The 27,627-nt window shown below is 40.5% G+C and overlaps 2 protein-coding genes across 4 annotated transcripts in view; one reads left to right on the top strand and one right to left on the bottom strand.

Annotated features, from left to right (window-relative positions):
* Nucleotides 1–6,660, top strand: part of Zdhhc17 (zinc finger DHHC-type palmitoyltransferase 17) — a 72,002-nt gene extending 65,342 nt beyond the window's left edge. For all 3 annotated transcript variants that reach the window (XM_042698620.1, XM_042698619.1, XM_042698622.1), the window contains 3 exons: nt 602–759; nt 2,482–2,576; nt 3,800–6,660. In XM_042698620.1, coding sequence (XP_042554554.1) covers nt 602–759; nt 2,482–2,576; nt 3,800–3,938 — 392 coding nt within the window. In that variant the 3' untranslated portion in view covers nt 3,939–6,660. The remainder of the gene's footprint in view (nt 1–601; nt 760–2,481; nt 2,577–3,799) is intronic.
* A 1,307-nt stretch (nt 6,661–7,967) lies between these two features.
* Nucleotides 7,968–26,076, bottom strand: Csrp2 (cysteine and glycine rich protein 2). Its single transcript, XM_042698623.1, has 6 exons — nt 25,980–26,076; nt 14,763–14,875; nt 12,849–13,017; nt 9,819–9,948; nt 8,883–8,976; nt 7,968–8,262 (listed from the first exon to the last, which is right to left on the bottom strand). The coding sequence occupies exons 2-6, from the start codon at nt 14,872–14,874 to the stop codon at nt 8,186–8,188; spliced, it is 582 nt and encodes a 193-aa protein (XP_042554557.1). The 5' UTR covers nt 14,875; nt 25,980–26,076; the 3' UTR covers nt 7,968–8,185.
* Between the last annotated feature and the right edge of the window lie 1,551 nt (nt 26,077–27,627).

The following is a 27,627-nucleotide window of genomic DNA, read 5'->3' as shown; positions in this document are numbered from 1 at the left end:
GCAGTTCTCTGAGAACAGGGAGTTTTGTTTGTTTTGCCAGTCCTGGGGCTTGAACTTTGGGCCTAAGTGCTGACCCTGAGTTGCTTTTGCTTGTGGCAAGCACTCTACTACTTGAGCTACAGTGCCACTTCTGGCTTTTTTGAGTATTTTATTAGAGATAAGAGTCTCATGGAATTTCCTGCCCAGGTTGCCTTCAAACCACAATCCTCAGATCTCAGCCTCCTGAGTAGTTAGGATTACAGGTATGAGCCACCAGTGCCCGGTTAAGGTGCAAGTCCACCTGAAATGATCCTGTTCTAGATCCTCCAAAACATTTTCACTTTATCTTTGACTCTTCTTAAGTATTATGTAGATTTGATATCATAGAAAATAGTTAATTTTAACATGCAGTTCATTTTTTAAGATTGCTTTTTTATTTCTGTGTTCTATTTTTTTGCTAATAAGTATTAAGATTATTCAGGGACATAAAAACATTTGTTCTTATGTATTATCGGTTAAATATAGATTGTTAGATTGTGCTAAGTGGTACCAGTTCAGATGTCTACCTGAGGTAGTTGGATGATTATAGAGTGAATCTCAATCACATGTCTTCTGACTTTAGATTGGGGACTTCATTGTGAGACCACCTACACCAAGGATGGATTTTGGACATATATTACTCAGATTGCTACTTGTTCACCTTGGATGTTTTGGATGTTTCTGAATAGTGTTTTTCATTTCATGTGGGTGGCTGTGTTACTCATGTGTCAGATGTACCAGGTATGTGTAAGTGCATTTTGTTTCTTCAGTGCTTAAAATCCTTTAAAAATTCCTTCCCTGCCTAAAAGACAATAAGGTAATTCTCTCTTAACTTCTCTGGCTTTTTAAGGATTAATTTTATTTTCAAAAAATTATTTTTCTGCCGGGTGCTGGTAGCTCACACCTATAATCCTAGCTACTCAGGAGGCTGAGATCAGAGGATCGAAGTTCAAAGCTAGCCTGGGCAGGAAAGTCCCTGAGACTCTTTTTTTTTGGGGGGGGGGGGGCGGGGTCCGGTCGTGGGGCCTGAACTCTGGGCCTGGGCACTGTCCCTCAGCTCTTCAGCTCAAGGCTAGCGCTCTACCACTTGAGCCACAGCGCCACTTCCGGCTTTTTTCTTTTTTTTGCTTATGTGGTGCTAAGGAATCAAAACCCAGGGCCTCAGGTATGCAAGGCAAGCGCTCTACCACTGAGCCAACTTCCCAGCCCCATTGTTGTTTGTTTTGTTTTTGTACATACATGGTTGTAAAGATCTTTTTTTTTTTTTTGTCAGTCATGGGGCTTGAACTCTGGGCCTGGGCACTGTCCCTCAGCTCTTCAGCTCAAGGCTAGCGCTCTACCACTTGAGTCACAGCGCCACTTCTAGTCCCTGAGACTCTTATCTCCAATTAACCACCAGAAAACCGGAAGTGGTGCTGTGGCTCAAGTGGTAGAACACTGGCTTTGAGCTGCAGAACTGAAGGACAGAGCCCAGGTACTGAGTTCAAGCCCCACGATCGACAGGAAAAAACATTTTTTTTTCCTTTTTACCTCCCTCTTTTCCTCCTTTCTCTTGTATTATGAATTTCTGACTTGGTACTGCTTTCAGTAGAAAATTTTGTTACTCCCAATTTAGATACATGCAGTTGAACATGTCGTTCACTTTATATTATATATCATTACTTACTCACAGAGCTTACAAACTAAGGATTTTGTTTTCAGTTTTTTGTTTTTTTGGTTTTTTTTTGGGTCCAGACGTGGGTCCTGAACTCTGGGCCTGGGCACTGTCCCTCAGCTCTTCAGCTCAAGGCTAGCGCTCTACCACTTGAGCCACAGCGCCATTTCCGGCTTTTTTCTTTTTGCTTATGTGGTGCTGAGGGATTGAACCCAGGGCCTCAGGCATGCAAGGCAAGCGCTCTACCACTGAGCGATCTTCCCAGCCCCCAGTTTTGTTTTTTGAAATCCTGTATTGCCCTCTTGAATTGTCTATCTACACTTACAGTCAAGTGCCTGGCTGAGCTGCAGAGTTTTTTTATTGTGCTGGTACTGGGGCATGAACGCTTTTCTGCTCAGTTTTTTCCATTACAGCTGGTACTCTTACACTACTTCTCCAGTTTTACCTTTTTGGTGGCTATTGGAAATGAGAGTCTTGAGAATTCTAGAGTGACTGAACCATGATTCTCAGATCTTAGCCTCCTGAGTAGCTGAGATTATAGGCACTCACTTAAATTGTGGATTTTAAAGAAAACTCATTATAAAAACGGCTAGAGATGTTGTCTGTGTACACACACAGTATCCATGTGTATAAGGCACAATTACTGGTTACTTGTTCTAAAATATTTTTCATATTTAATTGACTTATTTTCACAGTCAGTGATACCATGTAGACTGGCTTGATGGGAAACAATGCTAGTCCTCTTGAGAATTAACTTTTTACATTAAATATTAAAACAAAGTAATGAGTTCTGTTCTTTTTCTTTGTAGATATCATGTTTAGGCATTACAACAAATGAAAGAATGAATGCAAGAAGATACAAGCACTTTAAAGTTACAACAACATCTATTGAAAGCCCATTCAAGTATGTACATATTTATAAATTTACTGTTTTCCCTTGTACATAAATTGTCTCTAAACAAATTCAGTAATTGTCTAGTGAATACATCAAAGAAAGTATTGTCTATAGGGATGGCAATAGGATGTAAAATAAGGAATATTTCTTTTATCTAGCAATATGTAAACTGCTTTTAAACATTACTGAATTCAAGGCTAGTTGTGGTGGCTCATGCCTATAATCTTAGCTACCTAGGTGATTTAGGTTGGAGGATCATGGTTCAAGGTCAGCTTGGACAGAAATTTCACAAGAACCCCCAGTCTCAACCAGTAAAAAGCTGAGCATTGTTGGCACACCAATCATCCCTACTACTCTATGGGAAGTACAAGTAGGAGGATTGGGTCTAGGCCAACCCAGGCAAAAAGTGAGCTCCTGTCTTAGTGCCTGCCTAGTAGCTAGGATTATAGGATTGAGCCACTGGCTCCCAGCTTCATTAACTTCTTGAGGGAGTTTGAAATCAAGTTTGCTTCAGCCTCCCTCTCAGGAGGCTGAGATCTGAGGATTGAGATTCAAAGCCAGCCCAGGCAGGAAAGTCTATGAGACTCTTATCTCCAATAAACTACTCAGAAAAAGCCAGAAGTGGCGCTGTGGCTCAAGTGGTAGATGTCCAGTTCAAGTTCCAGGACCAGCCCACCCCCTATGTCCCCCCCAAAAAAGTTACTAAATTTCAAATTTTTGCTGAAGTAGAATTGGTTAGTTCTTAATACTATAACAAAGAATTAATCTCATTAACTGTACATGTTTATGGTATTGGTTCATGTATATTTTGAGAATTTACATTTAGTTTAATGCTTTGAAATGGTAAATAGTAGTGTCATAATTATATGAAATCCCAATACTCTTTACTCAGGCTTTTGTAGTATAAATTATTGCACACTTCTGGGAAGCTAGCAAATCTTTCAATAAAAATAAAGAATTCTTTAGCAGGTATAATAATTACACAAGGTGTAAAACTGGTATTTCTTCAGATTGTTACTCTTAGAGCCACTGCTCAGTTCATGTTGTGTTTGTCTTATATTTTCTTCCTCAGTTATAGAGACATCATTTGTCTCCTTATCCAAAACAACCAGTAACAACCAGTTTTTAAGTTTAGGAAAAAAATGTTAACATAAAATTGAGTTATTTTTATATTAAATTTGAATTAAAGCATTTGTACTAATTAAGTCTTTTCTGTTGGGGGTTGTTTTTAGCCATGGATGTGTAAGGAATGTTATAGACTTCTTTGAATTTCGATGCTGTGGCCTCTTTCGTCCTGTTATCGTGGACTGGACCAGACAATATACAATAGAATATGACCAAATATCAGGATCTGGGTACCAACTTGTCTAGCAACATCTTTATCCAATGAAGCATATTGCTGAGTGGTGCCTGAAAATTGTGTCTGTCTGTGTCTCTCACACTCAAATCCACATCCTTGGAACAATAGCATGCTATGTGTAGAGCTAACAGTGAATTTTACAGTCTTTTTTTTTTTTCAACACTTTTATTAATAAAAGTAAACATGGACAGAACACACTGCCACTTCTGGAAAGAATAAAGATCATAAAAATAATTTTAATGGTTCTTAATGTGGGAATTCACAACATACTCAACCTTTGGTTTTTGTTCTCATAACATTTTTCACAGAGTGCACTTACTCTGTTGATAGACATGGCATACTGATCAGAAATGTTCCGTTCTAACCAAAACTAAATTTATGTTATGTGGTAAACTTTATGATGCAATACTAGGGAGTATTTCATCTAATTCCAAGAAGATTGTCTTAAAGTGATTGATTAATATTGTGTACATTTTAGAATGTACATGTGAATACTGTAATGAGAATCATGTGGTTTTATTAGGGATCTACTATAATGTGTCTTCAAAGACACAGGAAATAATGTTCACAAAGAAATGTGCTATTTTGTTTCCATCAGCTGTTGCAATGCTGGCCTATTTCTAGTTCAGTGAAATAATTTGTAGTAACCTTGCTCTGAGGTTTTATGGTCTGATAATAAAGCACTTGCATGAGAATACTAAGTCATATTATTCTGTTGAAATTTAAATGCCCTACTAAGTGCATGATACACTGCATAGATTGTATATTATCAGATAATATCCAGTGAAGCATAAATTACAATTTAATTTCATGTGCAAACCTTCAAATTTTTAAGAGTTGGGATTTCCAACAAAAGGCAAAATAAGCTCGTGCAAAATTCTCAGTAATAGAGATAGATGGATGTATTTTTCAAATTCTGAGCTGCAAGCTGAAAAACAAATTGTAGGAAAAAACCAACAGTTTAAGCTGAAGATGGAGCATGACCTCTGTACATAGCACATGTGAATAAAAGAAAAGCTAATGGTACATTCCTGTGTTTTTAAATAACCTAAGAAAAAGTAGAATTTAACCCCCCAAATCATTTCAATTTTCTTTCCAGTATTGAATGTTCTGAAGTTTGTTAATGCTGTCAGAAACAATTTCAGGAAGATTTTGTTGCTGTTAAATGTGATGCACTGATCAGTTTTTGTTGCAGCATTTCCATATCCTCATGGTGAACTACTAGTCACTGCTTCATGAGTATTGTTTACAGAGTGAGACTTGGTTTAGTCCTCTTTAAATGCTGTAGCAAACTGTGGTTCCAGCAACCTGTGGGAAACCTGTGAGAGGGAATAGGGTAGAGGGAGGGTCCAGGGAGGGAGGTCAAACTCATGACAGATGCTATACCAGTGTAAAGAATGTGTATCTGTATATAAATAATTTATCAAGTAGTTTTCTTAAGTGTCTGTGTATTAGTGTTTTTAATGCTGCTCATCTCATTTTTTCCAACCAAAAAAGAAAAGGGAGATATTAATGAGCTTCCAGTGATGTTCAATATTGCTGTTAATAGGCATTATACTCTGCAAGTTCACTGCATGCCTGATGCTTGGTAAAAATTAGTATTCCCTGTAAAATGCAAAAAGTACAGGTATTAAAGCAATCTAGTGGTATACCCGCCCCTTGCCTTAGTAAGAGGAGCAGTGAAAATGTATATAGTTGATGTTCAGTATTTCCAAGTACTACCATTTTTATATAGTAATTTCTTTGACCACAGTCAGACATCAAAAAGATGACCCTTAGTGTACCTGAGTGTTTTAATATTAGAAAATTGGCATATGTACTTTATTTTTGAAAAGGGAAGAGATGGGTGTGGGGTGGCAATAGCATCGTGGCATTTTGTCATAGGATGTAAAAAAATTGGTTTAACTGTACAAAAGTCTCTGATAGTTTTGATTAATAATTGGGGGAAATTTTAGATAATTTTTTAATTCAAAGTTATTTATAAAATACTAGGATTTGTTTTAATTTTTTTGTATTTTGATCACTTCACATGAAGACTCAGTTGTAATTTTTATCAAATACATTTTTATCTACAGTTAAAAGACTGATGGTTTTCTCGGAATTATAGTAAGAATGTTGTTACCATGTGCTTTCTTTGTGGTACGATATTCTTTTCAGTACAAAAGAGATGCCTCTCAGTTAAACAGGGGAAAAAAAACTCTTTTAATTGTGTTAGTTGAAAATACTTGCAAGGAGAATCCTTTTAGTACTAACCATTTCATAGCAGCAGTGAATCTACAACTCAGAATTGTCAGATGGCTGGGAGCCAGCTTTGCAGCAGTATGCCATCTGCTTAATTATTTCGTAGGTCCTGTGTTGAACTAGTAACCTAGCTCTAAAGTTGGCTATGAGGTTAAGTTTTTGGGAATAGTTGATATATATTAATTGGATTCTTTCAGGAAATAAGAACTTAATTCTCAGCTGTAAACAAGAATTACTTCTTTGGGGTTTTTCATTCATTTTGTTGTTTGTAGGAATTAATTTGAAATATTAACAGACATAAAATGGCATCATACTTAAGCTATGGATGTTTTTAATTTGTGTTTATTTATAACTGTGCCAAGTATTATTTTGCTACTTACTGTGTTACTTTGTGGAAAGGAAAACCTGTAAAGTGTTTAATAAATTAGTTCTCCTTATATAAATCTGTCAAAATTTTGTAAAATATTAATCAGAATAAATATTGACTCTTAAGTGTGTGCTTGTTTATAATTTCACTCAGTTCACTTGAGGAAATTGATGACACATTGGTTGTGGTACCTATATGAATATTAATCCTATATATTTATATACTATTAAACTAGGAATAAAGTGACATAGGCTTTAGGAATTTGCAAAAGTAGATCATATTCTAAAAATTCCCAGTTCTCGAATTTTCAATTCTGTGTGTATGCATGTGTGTAATGTTTTAATAAAAGTAATTTTTTCTTTATGAATTCTGGAGTTAATTTTGGAGTTACTTAGGATTCTCGGGGTCTATATGAGCCTGAGTTTTAAGTGTAAGTCAAAATGCAGTATCTAAAATATTGTATGGTAAAGCAATCAAATTTAAAACAAAAGATTTCCAAAAGCAAGAATTTTTAAGGGACTCGTTCCCATTGTTCCTGTGGTTGTTCAGTTTGAGGACCAATAGTATTAAACAAGAGCATTTTCAGAATGGTCCAATTCTTAATTCATAATTCTTTTATGGTATTGAAAAAAAAATAACTTCCAAGATGTCCAGAGCTTAAGTCCCAGTATTTTGTAGGACTTATAAAGTGAAACAGGCCAGCAGTTTTCATACCCATCAGGTACTTTTCTGTCTTCATTATCCACTTGGTGTTCATCCCAGAATAAATGTTTCTAGACAATGCAAGGTTGTTGGCTTCTTGCAAAGAACTTGCTACATGCACAGAACTGAAACTGAATTAGAAGTAAATAAAGCACCTCAGTTTTCAGGATGTAGTTAAGTCGTATCTATTAAGTGGAGTTTCTAAAAAGTCCTGTTAAGCCTCACATTCTATAGTTACCTGTAATGATGTTAAAATACTGATAAAAGAACTTGAGGGTTTGTTTTGTTTTAACAGTGTTACAAGTCTGGGTCACTGCATTTTTGAGAATCTTCTTAAAAGGGTTCCTGTGGCTGACCTGCCTCTAGAGATTCTGCTTTGGTAGAGATAAATTAGGCTTTTAAATTTGCTTTTTAGTACTCTTAAGTGATGCGAATTCAGATTGCAATAGAGAAGAGTAACCAGGCTACAATATATAATAGGGCAGGAAAGAATGAGATGCTGTGTTGCTGAATGCCAGTTCTGAGGAGATGAAATGATGCTGTTGCTTAGCAACCCTCACTTGAGGCATACTTGCCAGCTTAACAGAGATCCTGTCATCACCTGTAATGCACACATTCACAGAATGAGTCAACTGAGTAATGAAGCTGAATTCTGTTAACAAAATAATTTTCTACTAACAGAAATCATAGCAATTCTTCAAAAAAAATTAATTACAATGAAGACAAACACTTAAATCAAGCTGAATTTTATTTAAAATGGAAAAGAAATGGTTCCCAAAAAGTGGATGAATAAATCAAAAAGATACAAAGTTAGCCAACCTATATGTACAGCATAATGTACAGTACTTAAGGCTGGTAGAATTTCACAGTAGAGTTTGGTGTGATCAGACTGTGTCTAGATTGTGAAGGGATTCTCAGTGTGTGATGCTTGGTTTTGGGTTTACTCCTTTACTGAGCATGAACAAGAGCTCCTGCTCCTTGACCATAGCCAAATCCCTTAGGCCCAAAGTTCTTTGCATAGCATCCTACAAAGGAAAAAGAACAATATAAATCCATCATCAGGCTTTTTTTAGCCCTGCTTAAGACAAATCTCCATAAACAAAGAAAACCATAAGGTGTTCCAAATTACTTAAGGCAGATTGTGCTTTCTTGTGAATATCTTCATGTGGTGAAGGTATGTCCAATCATTCTGGTTCCTGTGTTCAGCTAATGGCCCCACTGAGTTAAAAATATGAAAGCTAAGCAGCTTAATTTTGTCTTTCATTGTGTGCTGTTAGGTTCTTTTTAAAAACATGGAGTCAAAAGAAGACTATTTGTGGCATGTTAATCTGTGGGAAAATTTTCAAGGTTTGTTTGCTTTTCTTTTTCTTGTAGTTCGGAAGATTAAGCCCAGGGTTTCACAGATTCTAGTTAAGTACTCTTACCACTGAGCTACAGAGTCCAGCCCTGTGGGAACTTTTAAATGGACAGGAATTTAAGATTATAATTCTGTTCATTTGTAAGCATCTCTGACTCTGCATCTCATTTTCAAATAATGATACTATGTCTACTTTTCTGTTTGCAGAGTACTTTTTAAAAATGATGTCACTTTACTAAATAATACAATGAGACACCTACATGCATAGTGTTAAGAAATCGGCTTTACCTTTACAATAGATTTCACCATCTTTCTCGGTCAGAGTTGTTGATTCAAGACTCTTGCCACATTTGGCACATCGGAAACAGTTTTTGTGCCAAGGCTGGAAGAGACAGATTTGTTAGTAGGTTCAAGAGACCCATTTCTTGCAATATGATTTAGATGTGACAAGAAAGTACTTGGGAAGATCAAGTCACAGCAAGCCCATGATGCTAGAACATTGAAATTGGCTCTCTTTTGCATTTGTATTCTGGCAAGCCACAAAGGGCTATCTTCAAACTCCATTCAGAGACCCTGACTGGGAGCTCTGCTGTAGAAGCCTGTTTCCCTAAGAACAGTCTCTACTTGTGCAACACATAAATAGAGTCAAGTTGTTTCTTACTGAAAACTTAGCATTCAGAGGTGATAGTGCCAATAACTTTTTCATATCCACTTTGCCTAATTAGCATCTAGGTTCCTGATCTTGATTATATTGAATAACCTGCAGATTCCTGATTTTTTACAGCATAGCCTTTTAAAATTAACCTTCAGGAACATCCTTATGAAAATGAGTTGTTGGGTTTTGCCTATAATGAGGATAGGGGGTTGAACTCAACCCTTTATGCTCACTTTGCTTGCTTGCTCAGTTTGTGTTTTACTATTTGAACTATACCTCCAGCCTGGCCTTTTGCTGGTTATTTTGTATGGAGTTTCATGGACTTTTCTGCTGAGGCTAGCCTTGAACTATAATCCTCCTGACCTCAACCTCTTGAATAGTTAACAGCATGAGCTGCTGATTCTATGTTTAAAAAATTAGTCAAATAAAGGTATCACTTTCATTAATGATTCTGATGAGAATTCAGTTAAATAATTACTTCAAAGTAAAGGACTGTGCCTGAGTGGGATACAGTTAGAAGAGAAAGGGGGTGGAGAGGGGTCATTCACTTATATAAAACAGCACTGTACCTTTCCAGCTCCAATTATCTTCTCAGCTGCATATACAGAATCCCCACATCTGGAACATTTTTCAGCGCCTCCAAATTTCTGAGCAAATTTAGAAGTGTTTGGATTTGTTGTAGGCCTGTGAGGCTGAGCACTTGTGGAAAGGAGAAGAAAAAGTGAGGCAAGATTTCCCAAAAGACCTCAATAAAGACCATATGCCAGAATGCTGGATGGAACTCTGGAACTCAACTGCTAACCTATACCAAAAATAGAGATTTTAAGGCTTAGATAGGGAAAAGACTAAAGTCAAAATTATTCTCATGTGCTGACCATAGTTATTTAACTTGTTTTTTTTTACTTAAAAATATAGCCAAGTCCCCAAACTTAAAATTGTCTGTGTAAATAATTCATTACTCCCCAGTAATAGCCTATCCACCAAACAATTACTTCTACCCCAACTTCATGTCCTCAACACCCCTGGAATCATAGAAGAGAGAAAAATCAGTGTTAAGCAGCCCTGCAGTTTAAAAATTCTACAAAAAGGTCAGGTAATTTAGGGGTCTAAAGAGCACATGTCTTACAGATTTAGTTTCCCAATCCATCTTTATTAGGTTAGGAGTGAATAAACTTTTCTTCATGGGAAAAAAAATTTAGAAAATTTGTCTACTATATTGCTTTGTCCTACTTTTTTTTTTTGAGGTAAAATAGTATATTTGTCAATATTGGCAGATCACCAGGATAAACTCTTTTTATCAGGCTTTTTTCCCCCAGTCAATAAGTAGGTATACTTAGCATATGAGTATGGGTTTTGAGGCCATTAACCGTACTGACTGTATTGAACAAGTAAAGACAACAAACTTTTCTGGTATTAATATACATGTGTAAAGATCAAAATCTTAATTTAGAAATACTGTCTTTTCATAAAGCAAATTAAGCATCTTCATCTCCAATTTTTATAATTTAATAATTTTTCTTTTTCTAAAAAAATTTTAGTATCTTTAAGTGGTTATACAAGGAAGTTAAATAGTTTTTCATACCCATAAATATACAGCAGTCTTTGAATCATTTGTTGCCAATTCAAAGTATTAATAGTATGTTTCTTAAAAATGTCTTTAATGTGGGTGTATTTTCAAGAAATCTCCTTATCCTGCTGATAGATAGTATGCTTACTTCTTAAAATGACCTTTAAAAGATTAAGTGATGTACACACTTGTAGTTATTAGCCTGCCTGAAATTTTTAAAAACTTCACATCATATTATTTCTCATCTGTCTTCAAACAACTTTATAGATTATAGGTAACTGTTAACCTCTTACTATAAATGAAGAAGTAGTAATTCAGATGTTCAATAACTTCCAAAGAGCTGGAAAACTAGTGAAAGTTGTGAGCCTGCCTGAATGAAAATGTCCTCCCATTCAGGGGTGCCTGTCAAGGAGACCCTTGAAAGCATTTTACTGTCCATGAGTACAATTATATGCTACATGGCTATTTATAGTCACTAAGAAAGGCTTCTTGGGAAACGAAGTTCTGAAGAAAGAATAGAATGTGGTCTAAGAAGGTCAGACAGAGTTACATGGGGACACTGGTTTGCTAGTTACTGAAGAGGAGTAAAGAAGCTCTTCATGACTTTAATTGTAGCCACAATCACTGACTTTGTGGGTCATGGGTGAATTTAGCTTTCGTTGAGAGAGTACACAGGTATATGTAGTTTGAAAAATTTGAAGTAGAACCTTTGGAAACAAGCCTTTGGAAACAAGAATGGGTTTAGCAAGTTGGGAAAGGAGAGCAGAACAAGTACATAAATTTTAACAAAAGAGAAAGCTGTTCCTTTGAATGATGGTGAGCTACAATGAACAAGACTGGCACATGTACAACTGGTGCGCAATAAGGCACTATGACCTAGTGGGAAGAAAGCATTCTGAAAGAAGTCAGGTAAGCACCCTTTACAGTGCAGAGAGCCCAAGGTTTGGAAAGAAAAAAGACAATACAGATCTTGGTTCCCTCTGTGACCTAATCCTAAGTGTCTTCATCTGTAAGAACAAAATAGTGACAACCCCTACAGAATAAAGAGTTGTCTACAGTGGAAATTCCACATACCAGTTACTACTTTAGCTGTAATATACCGAGTGTTTTACATCACCAGCTTTAGGGTTAAGGGTAGGTTAAGTTCCAGGTTCTATAATTAGCTGCAACTTTAGGGCAAATTACCTAATTCTTATTTTCTCAGTTTATTCTTGAATTTCAAAACAGGAAACCCAGCCCTGTAACACTGTGGTGATTATAAGAGTTAATATGCTGACAGTGCATGTGTCTGGTGTAAATTCACAGCTTGTCCGAGGAAAGACACTTCCTTTGAGAATATTACACCAATCCTGCTTTCTCGAATATAGAATGTATATGAAAATTGTTCATATGAAAATGGGAAGAAATTCAATATGGAGAAATTAGTTTAGCCTAAACATGAAATACTGAGAATGCACAAGTTTGAAACCCAGAACTTTTTTTTTTCCAGTATATACACCTATTGTTTAAAGATACTGTAAAGAGGGGTTACAGTTATATGAGTAAGGTAATGAGTGACACCCAGAACTTTTTAATGGAGCCTTTAAAGTTTTATATTTATACCTCAAAAAAAATTCAGGAAATAATTTGTCTTTAAGCTTGAGAAAAGTAGTTTTTGATGAATGATTCTTACATGAAAAGAATGACTATTTCCCACTGACTAATTGCTTCACGACTCAGATACATCTCCTTTAATTGCACAGTATCGAGTTCCCAAAGTACAAAATACAAGTACAATTAAGTTGAGTGTTTTTCAGAATATCCTGACTACTGATCTGTCTTGAAATCTACCAAACCAGGTCTAAAACCCCTGGACTAATTGGTAAGAACATTGTTAAGTCCAAAACTGTCAAGTTGAACAGCAGTTTACATTTTACTGAGTCATATTTTGTTTGTTTACTTTAGGCTCAAATTCTGGAAACTAAGGTACCTGTCCACCAAGTAACATTAATTGTTATAACTAATTTCTGGAGGTAATATTCTCCTATCTTACCTCTCTGGCTTTATGCCTAGCCTCTCACCACGGTCCATGTTGAGTGTGCCAGCACCTTGGCCATATCCATAGCCTTTTGGCCCATACTTTTTTCCATAGCAGGATTTGCAGTAGATCTCTTCATCATGAATTGCCACTGTTGTACTATCTAAATTTTTCCTGCAAACCACTAAAATAGGAAGAAGCTTAAGACATAGTCCAGTAAGGGTGTAGAACCACTGTAGCCCCCAATAGTTCATAGTTAGGCCTATGGTTTCCCAGAAGCTAGACAGTATCTAGGCTGGTCAGCTACACCTGAGGTTTGTTTAAAAAATCCATAATTTCAACATCTTAAGCTTTTCCAAATGATCTCCCTCCTTGATAAGAAAGATATTATATACTTGCATGCAAGAAAGACTAAAATTAGCAATGCCATATTCCTCAAACCCTTGCTCTCAATCTTTAACACTTATCTTTTTAGGCCTTTCATACCAAGTATTGTTACAGCACAACCGGACAAAGAAAAATGGGAGGTGAGCACCATGGGGAGTTGACTGTATCTCCTCTTTCAAAAAGTGTTCCCGGGGATAAAAACAGTTATAACCTAAATTCTAGTTTTCACTAGGATTAATCTCTCTTCTCCCCTCTAGCTTCTCCAGCAGTGCTAAATAAATGTGTCTGAAAATCATCAAGAAGCTTGAAGTCTGCATTTGTTTTCCCTCTGTCTCAAAGGGGAATGCATTCCTTCTTGGTGAATTTCTTGCCACAAGACCTTTCCACATATCCCACTTCATAAAACTGCCAAGTGTCATCATTTATCCAGACATTATTTCACTTTCTAAAACTTCATTTAGTCTTGAGAAAAAAAAGTAAATTGTGAGGGAAATCTACTGGAATCAGGCAGCTAAAAGTAAAGATTAGTGTGATAGAAAAAAAGTTTAAAAAAGGTAGGAAGGAAGACAAAATTTAAAAAATGGAAATGGGGGAGGATAGATGACCAGCTGTCTGATGTAGAATTAAGTTAGGGGGTTTCTAGTGTCTTAAAGTCTTCTCTAATAGAATAAACAACATCTACTGAGGAGCCAACTGTTGAGCCTCAAGCACTGACATGGTTGCTTAAAAACGGCTAATTCAAAACAAAACACTACTAAAGAACAAACTCTCTAAAGAGAAGTCTTTTCAAAAACCTGCAGTGTGGGCACATGTACATACAGGAAACTTTCCTAAAAAATAACCCTGTTTCCCCAGCCCTCATTGCTGTTCTCTGCAGTTAATGTTCATAGAGCTGTAAGCTACTTAGATTCGAGTCAGCAAAGCCAAATAGTAGGAAGAAATAGTAAAACTAAGTGAAGAACCTAAGGTCTAGCAAACACTGACTTTAGTGTGGTACAGCCATCACAGCTTTAACAGGAAAGCCAGAATCATCTGGTTGTCTCCACACTTCCTTGTTTCCAAGCCTGGTGAACAAGATACCTTAAGGAAAACAAAAAGCAAAAGGCAAACCATAACCAGTTACTCACTACTAAAAGACAGAATGGCTAAGCAAGCTTGTCTGAGAAGCAATAGCTATTATGGAAACATAGGACTTACTCTGCAAATGTTGCAAAATGTATTTCAGAGTTTAACAAGATCTGAGACAAAAAAGGAATAAATAGGGCCAAGTGACTCACACCTATAATCCTAGATACACAGGAGGCTAAAATCTGAGGATCACAGTTTAAAACCAGCCCAGGCAGGAAAATTTGTGAAACTCCTCCATTTCCAATTAACCAACAAAAAGCCTAAAATCTAGATATGGCTCTAGTTGTAAAGAACAACAGCGCAGGGACAGTGCTCAGGCCCTGAGTTCAAGCCCCATCCCCGACAGGAAAAGAAAAAAGAGGTGAATTCAGCTTTTTTCGACAAAGGCCTAGCCAGGGCTAGTGCGATACTCACTGCACAGAAAGCAGCAGCGGTGGAAGCTCCTTCCGTCGCACTGCACCTCTTCTGCATGGTACACGGTCCTCCCGCAGGCCCCACACTTATTTCCACCTCCCCAGACAGGCATTCTGTGGGAACAAAGAATCCCTTAGCCAGGTCCCCTGTGCTTGTTTTACAAGCCCTCCAGAGGGCTCTTTTAACCCAGGAAGCATCTGCAAATCTTGTTCCTTTATGAATCACTCAAACTGTATCTTTCAAAGGCCAGTGTTTCTCCAAAATAACCTCCACTTTTCTTGTCAATTGCAGCTTTATTTAGGAAACTGCCTTGTTCTGCACAAGGCTTCTTTCCCCACAGGAGACGAAGGACTGGCATTCAATGAAACAGTACAGGTTGCCAAGACAAAGCAAACGATGCTGTTAGAACCCACAGGAGTTAAAAAGTGTGGGGAGTAGAAAGGCAAACATCACCCCCCCACACACAACACCTCCAGTATTTAATGACCATTTAAAACAAAAAATTAGCTGGAGATATTTACACTCTGGTGCTTTAGTTTTTTTTTTTTAACTACATACATGCAATTCACTGGAACAACACTGAATTCTGAACATTTAACATGTACAAACTGACACTTGGTAGGGAGAAAGCAAGCATGTTGTCTTACAAAAGCAAGTTTTACATTTGCCTGCTAGAGTTCTCCCCATCAAGCATGCACAGCTGAGTCTTCGACTAGGAACTACATGCATGGTGCCTTGCCATCACCTTTCTCTCTCTCTCTCTCTCTCTCTCTCTCTCTCTCTCTCTCTCTCACACACACACACACACACACACACAAGGCTGCCATCTCCATTTCTATGCCCTTCTAAATCTCTATGTGCACTAGTTCAGCCAACAGTTGCTTTTACTCTTTGTAAGTCATACAAAAAATGCTAGCAAGTTCCTCTCCCCAAATCAATAACTACAACTATGTCAGAATAACCTCCCTTACCCAATCATGCTTCTGGGACAATTTTAATACCTGATTGTGAATGTCAGCTGTCTAAAGCCAGCTCAAATCATCGCTGTTGCTAAAGCATTATGCCTGACCTGCCTGGACTGATGTGCAAATGGGAGAATCCATTCCTTTTCAGACTAACATTATTCATAGAACTAACCACACCTCACCTGGCAATACCTTTCCAAGGCTTTCTTCCTTGGAAGGGAACTATCTCTCCTAGTTGATATGGTTTAGATTTACTTACAATATCAGGGATAGTCCACCATAAATGCTGCTGAAGCATGGTAATCAGCCAAAATTCAGGCAAGCAGTTAAAAACATCAGGTTTGAATATTGCTTGTCCTCAACCATGCAGCTCCTCTTCCATGAGCTAAATGTGGTTCCTTTGAGAGTAGGTTAGCTGTCACAAAGCACTCAGCTCCTCTTATCTCACCTGTTTGGACACATCTACATGTCCTTCCACTTTCTACCATGCATGGAGAACATGTGGCCACCAGAAGCCAAATATCTTGGCACCCAATCTTAAAATCTCCTTGCCTCTTAAACTGTTATCAAACTGTTATCAAAACAAACATCTTTATATTAACCCAGTCTGTTACAGCAAAGGAAAATGGACTAAGACAAAGCTTCTTTACCATTTTATACCTTAACACCAACAGCAATTTATCTTGTTGGATCAAGAGTCAATGTGTACTTGGAAATAACAAAACAAAACAAAGCAAAACATTGTGTCAGAGCGGTGTGTAAGAAAGAACCTGCCATCAGCTGGGTGTTGATGGCTCTCGCCTGTAATCCTAACAACCAGGGACACTGAGATTGGAGGGTCACAGTTCAAAGCCAGTCTGGGCAAGACAGTCTGTGAGACTCTTCCCTATAGTTAGCCACCAAAAAGCTCAAAGTACAGCTTTGGCTCAAGTAGTAGAACATTAGCCTTAAGCATAAGAAGAGTTCAGGGACAATGGCCAGACTCTGAGTTCAAGCCATGGGACAGGCACCAAAACAACCACCACCACCACAAGAACCTGCCATCAAAGATGGAAGAGTGAGGGGCTAAAAGGCAGACAAGTCTAGGGTTGCATACAATATGGGGACTTAAGGACAGAAACAGTTGAGCAGCCACAGGAACAAGGGTCCTCAAATCCCAAGGCAAGAAACAGGTATTTTTATGCCAAATTAGACAAAAGTGGGCTATAGCCCACAGAATGTATCTGGCCGTTCTCATTCTCATGCTATTAACTTGTCTAATGTTAGTTAAAAATCAGATTGGGTGCCCGGTCCAACTCTTATCTATCTTAAAGTCTTTGATAAGATTGTGGCTTGATAGCAGGGTCATCTGGTAGGTGTATGGAACTGGGGTCAGGATGGCTATAGTCCTGTCAAGATGAATTCTATACAGTCAACTGCAAGGAGCTCAAAAAACACCTGTTTAGCTGGTATTGACCCTCCCATTATCTTAGCTTGTTTTTTGATGCTCCAACAAAATAACTGAGACTGGATCATTTATAGAGAACAGAAATTTCTCACAATTCTGGAAGCAGGAAAAGCCCAAGATCAAGGCACCAGTGCATTTGGTTTCTGGAAAGGGCCTGGTCTCTACTTCCAAGATGACACTTTGATTACTGATCCCACAGATAGAAGGAACCTTGTCCCTACATGCAGGAGAAGGGTGGACAGGGACAGAGAGAGAGAGACAGAGAGAGAGAGAAAGAAGAGGGGGAGAGAGGGGGGAGACAGCCTCTCCTACAACCCCTTATAGTGATACTAATTCTCTACCATTGCTAAAGTCCTTCTACAAGGCCCCTCCTCCCAACACCATTGCAGTGGATTAAGTTTCAACCTAAGCTTTGGAGAATACAAAAACACTTATACCATAGCAACCCCACCTCCAGAGCTGGCCATGTGGTTCAATCATGGCCAGGCAGATCACTGCATTTCTGTTTCTTGCCACAGTTATCCGCTTAGGAACATAACCCAATTCCCCTTCAAAGGAAGTTAAACCCAGGCCTGTGGTTTAGAACTATGACTATGAAGGTAGAGATGTTTGTCCAGCCACTGTAAGGAAATAATCTAAAGGATTAGATAGAGGAAAAAATAGATGTGTAGGCCCCTAATTCAGCTGTGCCTCATCCAGCACCTCCCTCAGTTATATAAGCCAATAAATTCTCTTTTTAAACCTCTGTTCTGGAATAAACACCAACGTCTTCCTCCATTCCCCCGCCCCAGACTAGTTATCAGTAAACTGTTGGAATCAATTTGCACAAAACTTACTTCTCTACCCAAGAACAAAAAGTACTTTCCAAGGGCCCACAAATGTTAGCAGGCTCACTGTGAAGGCATCCACACAGGGTCACGTTTTGCCACAATGGGACATATTTGTAGGCTTTCCTTTTGTTGCTGTGTTAATCTTTTATTCCCCCTGCCTGGAGACAGGTGCTCCATTGTTTCCTGAAGCAGCATGAAACTTGAGCCTGACTGTAAAACCCACAATATCAAAGTCCAGCCTCCTCTTGACAGCCTGTTCCGGCTTGAGTTTGGAGTGCAACTGGCCATACTGCCTTTGCCCTTCCCTCAAACCCTACCCATGTTCCCACTGCTTGTGGACTCAGACATCTGCTGGGGTTGCCCTCATCAGTCTTAAGGACTTTAGGTAATGACACTACAATTGCTTGTTTTGGATCGCAGCATTAGCCAGCCCTTAAAAATACTTGGCGATTCTTGAGGCCATCTCTTAAAGTGAACTGTTTAATATCATCCTGTTTTTGGCCATTTCCACACATATTTACAGCAGTCACCAATAAGGAGAGAATTCCCATCAAGACTAAAATTAAATTGTCTTTGAAAAACATTGAAAATACATATAGGTATCTATATAGGTATGTATGTATACATACACACACGTACACACATACCTATTTTTTTTCAATGTTTTTAAAAGGCAATTTAATATATATATATATACACACATATCTAGATAGGTATATATTTCTGTATGCGTGTATATATACATTTATGTATACTCATACCTATATTTTTTTTAATGTTTTTCAAAGACAACTTATGTTGATTTTGAAAATATATTTATTTTATATATATATATATATATATATATATATAAACACACATGCATACACATATACTGAGTCTTGTACTGAGTCTTGAACTCAGGCCTCAAAATTGCTAGACAGGCTGTCTTCTACATACTTACCCCTTTTTTGCTTTTATATTTCAAGGTTCTTGTACTTTTTCCCCAGGCCTATCTCAGACTCCTACGTTTATGCCTCTTGTTTATCTGAGATGACAGGCATGCACGTGCACTACCAGGACCAGCTTACTGATGTAATCTAACATTTTTGCCTGGGATTGCCTCTGGCTGAAATCTTCCCAATCTCTCCCTCCAGAGTAGCTGATATTACTGGCATGAGCAACCACTCTTGACCTCCCCATCCGGTTTATTCTGAAATAACTTTTTCTGTGATGTTAGTCCATGTAATAGAAGAGCATGTTTAGAAAGCTTGAGCTGGATTTGTGTGTGTTCTTAAATATGATGGACAGTAATTTTTATGATGGATAGTAATATAGTAATACTTCTCATTGGAAGGCAGGCAGGAAGGAAGGGGAAGGAAGGAAGGAAGGAAGGAAGGAAGGAAGGAAGGAAGGAAGGAAGGAAGGAAGGAAGGAAGGAAGGAAGGAAGGAAGGAAGGGAGGAAGGAAGGAAGGGTAGGTAGGTAGAACAGTCTAATTGGGTTAATGACTCTTATAAGGGTTGTACAACCTTGGGCTTTGTTTTCTTATCTTGTAAAAGGGGAGTGGTAGCTCTCGCTTATAGAGATGTCATGAAATGAAATCATACTTTAGCAGGAAAACCAGCAGTGCAGCAGAGTTGTGGAGCTACAAACAAGACAAAACCTTAGCTCATTAGCACAATTGTAACAATAGTTCCACTTACAGGGATGACTGTCTAAGAGATGACGTTCAAATTTAATCTTTCATTCTGAACCCCCAAATTTGGCAGGAGGATGTGATGATAATCCATTTCTGTCACTCTTGGCGTTGCTTTATTTTCTTTTTTTAAATAAATGCAAGGCTTCATTTTTCTTACAAGCCTTTGGCGGCGCCACTCCATAACAGCTGTCATTAATCACAGCAGACTGGATCTATGCTGAACAGTCTGGGCCGCATGCGTTTTGTAAATCCTATGCAGTCATTTCCAGAATGGGAACAGCAGAACTAAAATCCCACTTTACACCCATCTTGCAACACTGGCTGGTCACGGGCTTATTCTGTTTCCTAAATCTTCTTTTCTGTGTGTGACAGAAGCTCCAGGACTTGGAATTAGCCACTGTACTTGAATAAAAAGCTTGCTTTTTACATGTTCAATTTCTCCTTCCTGAGTCTCCCCTATCTACCTCACAAGCCCAAATTCATAAGACCTAATCTGCAGGGAAATTACTGGGTCATCTGTGCACATTCTGACCCATCTTGTGGTCAAGTTACTATTCTCTAGATTACTGAGGGTTACAAAAAGACCACATGGGTCATCTTTACACTACCACACAGCCCGCAGCTATGCATTTCAAATCTTATGTAAGCCACTTACAGTTGAAGTTACCTGGTCAGATGCTGGTGGTTTGAAGCAAATTCAATAAACAAGCAAGTGCATGAATCCAGATTTTTAATGCTTCCAGAAATTTTGACTTTATATGTCTATTAGATCAGAGCCTGGCTATAGTCAGTTTCTCAAAAGAGGGTGTTTTTATAAACTAGTCTCAACTTCAGCTACATCCAGGAAATAGTACCTTGTTAAAGAATATAAATTAGTTTCATTACCTTAATTACAGTGATTATTTTAGCACAGAAGGTATTTGAGTGCCATAGCTATTAGAAATTAATCTTTACATGATGCTTGTCCCAAAGTACTTCTTTTACCCAAACTGACTACTTACACACCACCTCACTTAGCAAATGACTACTATAGAACCAAAGAGGGAGTCATGGTGATCTGCTAATTCAATCTGGCTCCTTCTTTTGGAGCTCAGTGTTCATCCTGGTCTTTAAGACAGATCAGCTCAAAGGCAAAGTTGGAGCATGAGTTTTGCAGTCAACAGATAGTCAATACTTCATATATAAAACTAGACAGTAGTACCTTCTTTAGAGAGTTACAAGAATTGGGTGAGATGCTTACACAAAAGGCCCCTACTAAATGAAAGCATTTGTCATCAATACTCTGCAACATTCAACCTTCATAATCAACAAACACTCCTTTCCCCTCTCCATCTCACACAACATGTCCATTCTCTCATTCCCCTCTCCATCCAGGCAACACTCTGAACCTCCCTCATTCCTCCTGACCATTTCTGAATCTCAAGTAATTCTACATTGGGCCAGCTTATAAACGTTGTATAATGCTTTACTGTTGAAGAAGTTCTCATATATAAACTTAATCCAGCAACAATTTCTGGGGGGCCAGAGATGTAGCTCAGTGAAAAGGATTCTAGGAAAGGGTCTCTTTTCCAGAGAGCTCTATTTTGGAGGTCAAAGTATGGAAACAAGTAAGGGCAATACAACATAATCAACAATACCAAGGAGGCTTTACAGTCTGCATGATTTAAATGTTATAGGGATGGCAAAACAGACTCATCCTGCAGAACTACTGCCAGTGGCTTCCTGGAACTATGTTGAAAAAGATTGTAAAGTTCCATTCCAGGTTCTGCACTGAAGATTACTGTGATTAACAATGTCTGCCATGGAAACTGCAATGCACATGAGGTTTGAAATGAGTGTAGGACTTGGAACTAGACAGACTTCAGTTTGAAAGACAGTTATCACTTCAGCCATCCTGGCCAAGAGTTCCTTAACCTCTGTACCTTCATTTCCTCAGCTGTAATTTGGAAATGAATCAGAACTATTTCACAGTAAAGGATTTAATGGGACAGCGTTTGTAAAGTACCTGGGAAAGTGCCAGTACTTTACAATGCTGGCTTCCTTTTCCTTCGGGACACACCGCTGGGCCCAAGCATGGCTCTCGCTGAGTTTATGTGTTAGGTAACAGATGCTTTGAGTTCACTGGACTCCAACGCAGAAAACCATGTTTGGGTTTTGATTCCAAAACCACAATACTGTATCTGATTTTCTGCAAGAAAACTTAAGGGGTGAAACTATTCACACCCCTGAGAATGATCAGTCCTTGAGTTGCCAAGGCAGGTTCAGAGGAATGCCTTCCTCTCCATCTAATCTTAGTCTGTACAACCAAGCAGTTAGCAAGGGACCTACACTAGCCAACCTCCTGTCCAAACAGCTTCTTTCCACCAGCAACATCTCTACCACTACGCTCTGCTAAACCTGCCCTCACTACAGAGACAATCTCCCATCTAGTAAACTGTCCCTCAGGCTCACCATCTTAACTAGCTCTATATGTTATCACTTATGTCTTCAACTTGGATTCTAGCAAAATGAAAAATCTTTGACATAGATTTGGATCACTTCCGGCTGATCACATATTGCAATGAAAATACAATTATACTATAAACCTGGCAATCCTAGCCTCCAACACCTGCCATGGCAATCCACAATCTGTGCAAACTACAAGACACCCAGTTATTCAAACCATTTCACATATGTATGATTTTATAGAGCCAGACCTCAATTCAAATGCCAAGACTCCTCTCCATTTGCCAAATGATCAGAGGCTGGCTATTTGATCTGCTAAGTTTTTTTAAATTTTTATTTTAAAAACAAAAATATAAAGTGTCCATTTAGAATATAGTGTTTGCCTCATGACAGGTGGTAATAATTACAAATATTTCTATCAGGTTTACTGTATCTTTATTTTTGTTAAATAGTGTTCTTATTAATTTAACAGAGGAGGCATTTTTTTGTTGGTGGTGCTAGTCCTGGGACTTGAACTCAAGGCCTGGATGCAGTCCCTGAGCTTTTGTGCTCTACCATTTGAGCCACAGTTCTGCTTCTGGCTCTTTGGTGGTCAATTAGAGATCAGAGTTTCATGGACTTCCCTGCCTACACTGGTCAAACCATGATCCTCAGATCTCACCCTCCTGAATAGCTAGAATTACAGACATGAGTTAGTGCTGAGCTAATGCTGAGCTAAGAGGAGGTATTATTGTTCTCATATTATGCATGGAGAACCTGAGACACAGACCTTAACCACTTCATAACTGTGAATAATCCACTTTAAAAATACCAATAAAATTCATATTTGGCTGTTGTTTTGCTAAGAAGAAACCAGTGTATCCTCTCCTCTGTGTTTGTGACACAGGTCTTCTTTTTAAAATTGTTATTATAAAGGTAATATACAGAGGAGTTACAGTTACAGACGTCAAATTCTTTGGACAATGTCACCTGAAGTCTTTTTTTTTTTGTCAGTTGTGGGGCCTGAACTCTGGGCCTGGGCGCTGTCCCTCAGCTCTTCAGCTCAGCTGTCCCTCAGCTCTTCAGCTCAAGGCTAGCGCTCTACCACTTGAGCCACAGCGCCGCTTCCGGCTTTTTTTTCTTTTTGCTTATGTGGTGCTGAGGAATCGACCCAGGGCCTCATGCATGCAAGGCAAACGCTCTACCACTGAGCCAACTTCCCAGCCCCCTGCAGTCATTTTTAAAGTAGGTATTTCCTACACTGCTATGTGCTTGACAAGGATTCAGCTCTCCATCTTTCTCTTGTGATGCCACCACGAAACCTCATGTGTCACATGGAGTCTATCCTTAATTTATTAGTCAAAGACAATTAGCACTGGTAGCACCAACTCATTAACAGAAATACAAGAGACCTGACAGCTTGCAACCTGACGGCTTGCAACTGACTCATCACAAGTTTGAGGCCAGCCTAGGAAAATGTGCAAGCCCTTGTCTCAAAATGAAAAATTAACAGGGCTGGGGAAGTGGCTCAGTGGTAGAGACCTTGCCTAGTGCACACAAGGCTCTAAGTTTGATCCCAAGAATTGACGAATAGGGGAGGGAGAACCTTTGGGAAGACTAGTGAGAGCTCAGAGACACAAAAACAAATCTCTATCCAGGTGATCAACGCCCCAAGGAAAGCTTGCAATCCTTGCCTAGTAAGAACTCAAGGGAGGGCCCTGCAAACACTAGCCCAGGTAATGACAGTGCTAGGAGAAAACCTGTGACTACTGCACAGGGAGGAAAGCAGGCCTTGAGGCAAAGTTTGGAAGCTATTACTCACGTCTGAGTCAGATCTCTCCTAGAGACTCTGATAGCTATTACCCCATATATCCAAAAAAGTGCAGAACATCATCCAACTGCCTGAATTTCTTCCAGCCGGCTTGCACTTTGTACAAGCATTTCTCCTAGTAGTCTTGTAGATCACTCATACTACCAGCTGGAATAATAGGCCACCGGTTCAGCTAACCTGCCCAAGGGCACCAAACCAATGGGGGCTGGAGGCAGGATATCAACTGGGAATCTGACTGGCTTCAGTTCTCTGTTCCTGCCATTTCAAGCTGGTAGGATCTCGATCTCTCTCTCTCTTCCCCCCTCCCCCCTTCTCTCTCTCTCTTCCCCCCCCTTCTCTCCCCCTCCCCTCCCCTCCCCTCTTTAGTTTCATCTTTGAAAGCTCATTCACAGCTTTCCACTTTCCCCATACATACATTCCTGTTGATTTCAGGTGAAATACAATTTCCTCCCAACCCAACTTCACCAGAACAGGCCTTCAATCAACATCTTTCTGAATGGTACCTAGCAAAAACCAGTACTGATCAAAACTTTCGAATGCATTAAGAAGCCATTGAAAATTTACCATATAAATTTTGGATCTAAACTGCTTTTTAAAAAAGCATATAAATTGCTGGAGTCAAATCTTAATTATCCACAATTATGTCTCATTTTCTCAATTCACTTTTTCATTCAATGAACGAGTGTGGTTCAACTATATTCAAGGCAACTAAGCAGACAGCAGGGCTCCTATGATAACAGGGCTCTAACTAGAATGCAGAGGAGAAAGAACCGTGGGAAATGCCGATGGAAATATTGGCGTTGACAACGGTGGAGGCGAGGGAGTACTTTATAAAATCGTCTATACTTTGGTATGTAGTTTTGAAATTATGTGATTCTCCTTTTTAAAATCACCCAGCTCTCCCTTGAAAATTTTGGGCCAAAGTATATGTTGTAGTTGAATTCGTTTTTAATTCTTCTTGAAACTATTCTTGATGGCTGTATTTTTTTTTTGGGGGGGGGGGGGTAAGGAGCTTTGAAATAGAGTAGGAAAGACCCTAATTGATGCTATTTTCACTACCTAAATTAAAAGATTACTGCCCAGAAAAGATTACAGAGAAAGTATTTATAAAGAAAAGATGCGTGCGTCTGCAAATCAAATAAATGGTTACCTAAAATAAACTTTGGAGTGACCATTTACACAAGTACAGTTCAACAAAGTCCTGGCTTTAAAGAGGAGGGGAACCACTAGCTTAGGGCCCTCCTCTTCCCTACGTGGAACTCCCAACACCAGCCCAGAACCCAGGTAACAACTTCCAGAACCTGTTGCAGAATTTTGTAACCAAAGACTCTGTGTGCCTGAATGGTGGAAAGTTCGGGCAAAAGCTGGAAGCAATCCACTGACATTTCACTGCTCTTCTTTTCAGCACATACGTTTTGAGGCACGGTGGGCAGAGACCAAACAATGCGGATAACAGGAACTCGGCTCGGGCGCAGGGGCGGGGGTCGGGGCGCGGAGACTGGAGGAGCCCCGGTACCCCGTGGTGCGGATCCAGCCCGTGCTTAGGTCGGCTTCTGCGCGCACACACGCCAGATCTCGGGGCTGGGAGGTGGGGGGGGGGGGGGAGTGCCCAACTCGGAACCCCCCCGCCCAGGAGGAAGGGGGCCCCAAACTGCCGCAAAACTGCGGATCTGCCGCCACCAAGAACTCCCGGCCCCGCCTCTCCCGGGGTGAACCGGTCAGGATAAACTACAGGTCACGCCGGATTGTTTACCTGCCCTGCGGGCTGGATCTGGAAGACCGCGGGGAGAGGAGAGGTGTGCTGGGGTGTCGGGGAGAGGCGGGGAGGGGGCGCTCGGAGACGCAAGGAAGAAGGATGGGTGGGGACACAATGGGGGCCCGATTGTAGGCTGGGGGGGGGGGGAGGGCGGGAAGGAGAGAGGGATCAGAGACTACCAGCAGGATGGCGATGACCCGGGAGCCGGCGGGACCCGCACCCCCATCCCGCTCGGTGGGCTCGGGATGCAGACGTCCTTCCCCGCCCCACCCCTCCCCACTCACTCGAGTCGGAGGCGGGAGGGCACTGCCTGCGGAGCTGGCGAGAACTGGACGGGAGGACGGAGCCCGCGAAGAGTCCCGGAGCCGCGAGGCCGCTCCCGGGAGCCTTTTAAAGCCCCCCGCGGGGGCGTGGCCTGCCTCGGCCACGCCCCCTCCCCGCCGCGCCCAGCTGGATTCCCAGCGCTCCGAGCCACTCAGCCGGCGGCTGCTGGCTGTCCGCTCGGGGACTGGGAACCGCGAGACAAAAGGCAGGAATCCCGCCTCTTCCTGCCGCTTCCCGCCGGCCCCGCACCTCGGCCGTTCCCGAGACCCCCCGCCGCCGGCCTCCCGGGCACCCAACAGCTTCGAGGAGATCCGGGGACGGAGGGAGGGATCCCGCCGGGAAACCGCGCTCGCCGCCGGCCCGCACCTTCCCGGGACCGGGCTGCGGCACGCGAGGTTTCCGCCTTCTGGGTCCTAGAAGTGGACTGTGCCCGTCAGCTTCCCCGCTGCTACCCGAGAACCGCGGCGGGCTTTTCAGCGCCTGGGACTCGGTTCCTTTGCTGTGGTTAAAGCGCGCAGTTCCGCGCCCAGACTAAATAAATGACGCCATGAAAACGCCCCGCTTCCCAAGCGTGTCTTTTTCCCACCGCGCCTGCCTGGCTGGGGGGGACGAGCCCTCCCTCCTCCTCCCCCCCCCCACCCCCGCCCCAAACCCTGGCGCCACAGGGCTCCTGGTTTCCATTTGCTGATGTCAGAAAAAGCCAGGGATTCCGATGACCACGGACAAAGGAAGGGACCTGAAAACCTGAGTTGCGGGGTGATTCATTGTGGTAGAAGGAAAATAACGCCATCTGGTTCACATGCCAGGCCTTCCCGTGACCTGCCCCTCGGTCCTCATGAATAATCCCTGACCATATGGGGAGCCCCAAATCCACAGTGAGCACACTAACTTCCCACGGCACACATCAGTCACTGCTGGTCCCACACAGCCGGCCGACTCCGCACCGCTGACCTCGTGGGCTGGATAATTGTTCCGTGGTGAAATGCTGTCTGCGTTGTAGGTGCCTCTGCCTACTAGATGCCAGTGGCACCCCGGTGGGCGCGGGTGGCCATCAAAACAGTCACCATATACTCCAAATACTCCCTTGGAGGAGGGCAGGGTACAATGGTCCTGGTATACGCTATATCCGTATGACAAGGTACAGAACTGGGCTGTTTTGTATGCTGGGGCCAATCCAAAACAAATTCATTGTACTAGTATGATTCTCTGTCTACGGTACTGTGCAAAAAAACACACTGTTTTGACTGGCATCTCCTTATAATGTGGCAGAAGTCTGGAAGTATTGGGGGCGGCTGAGAGTTTGCCCAAAAAGGAGAAATCCTTGAGTGACATCAGCTGGTACAGGTGGTGATCCAGAAGCCAGTCTGTACACCCCAACCCCTACTTCATTTGCTTTGTAGTTTAGCTGCTTTATTTTTTTTTTCTTGAAGCTGGGTTTATTTCAGACTACAATGACTTTTCTTCTCTATTTCTGTGGGCATTATGTTTCAATATATTCCACAATATGAAAGCAATGGATATTTGATTTTTTTTTATTAACTCTGTATTTTTTATCATTACATTGATAGTGTTTTGGTTTAGTTTTTGGTTTTGTTGGGTTTTTTTCCC

This window comes from Dipodomys spectabilis, unplaced genomic scaffold, assembly GCF_019054845.1.
Source record: "Dipodomys spectabilis isolate Male_0828 unplaced genomic scaffold, ASM1905484v1 ptg000234l, whole genome shotgun sequence".
Taxonomy (NCBI): Eukaryota; Metazoa; Chordata; class Mammalia; order Rodentia; family Heteromyidae; genus Dipodomys; species Dipodomys spectabilis.
Note: the sequence above shows the minus strand (reverse complement) of the source record. Positions and strands in the feature narration are given on the sequence as shown.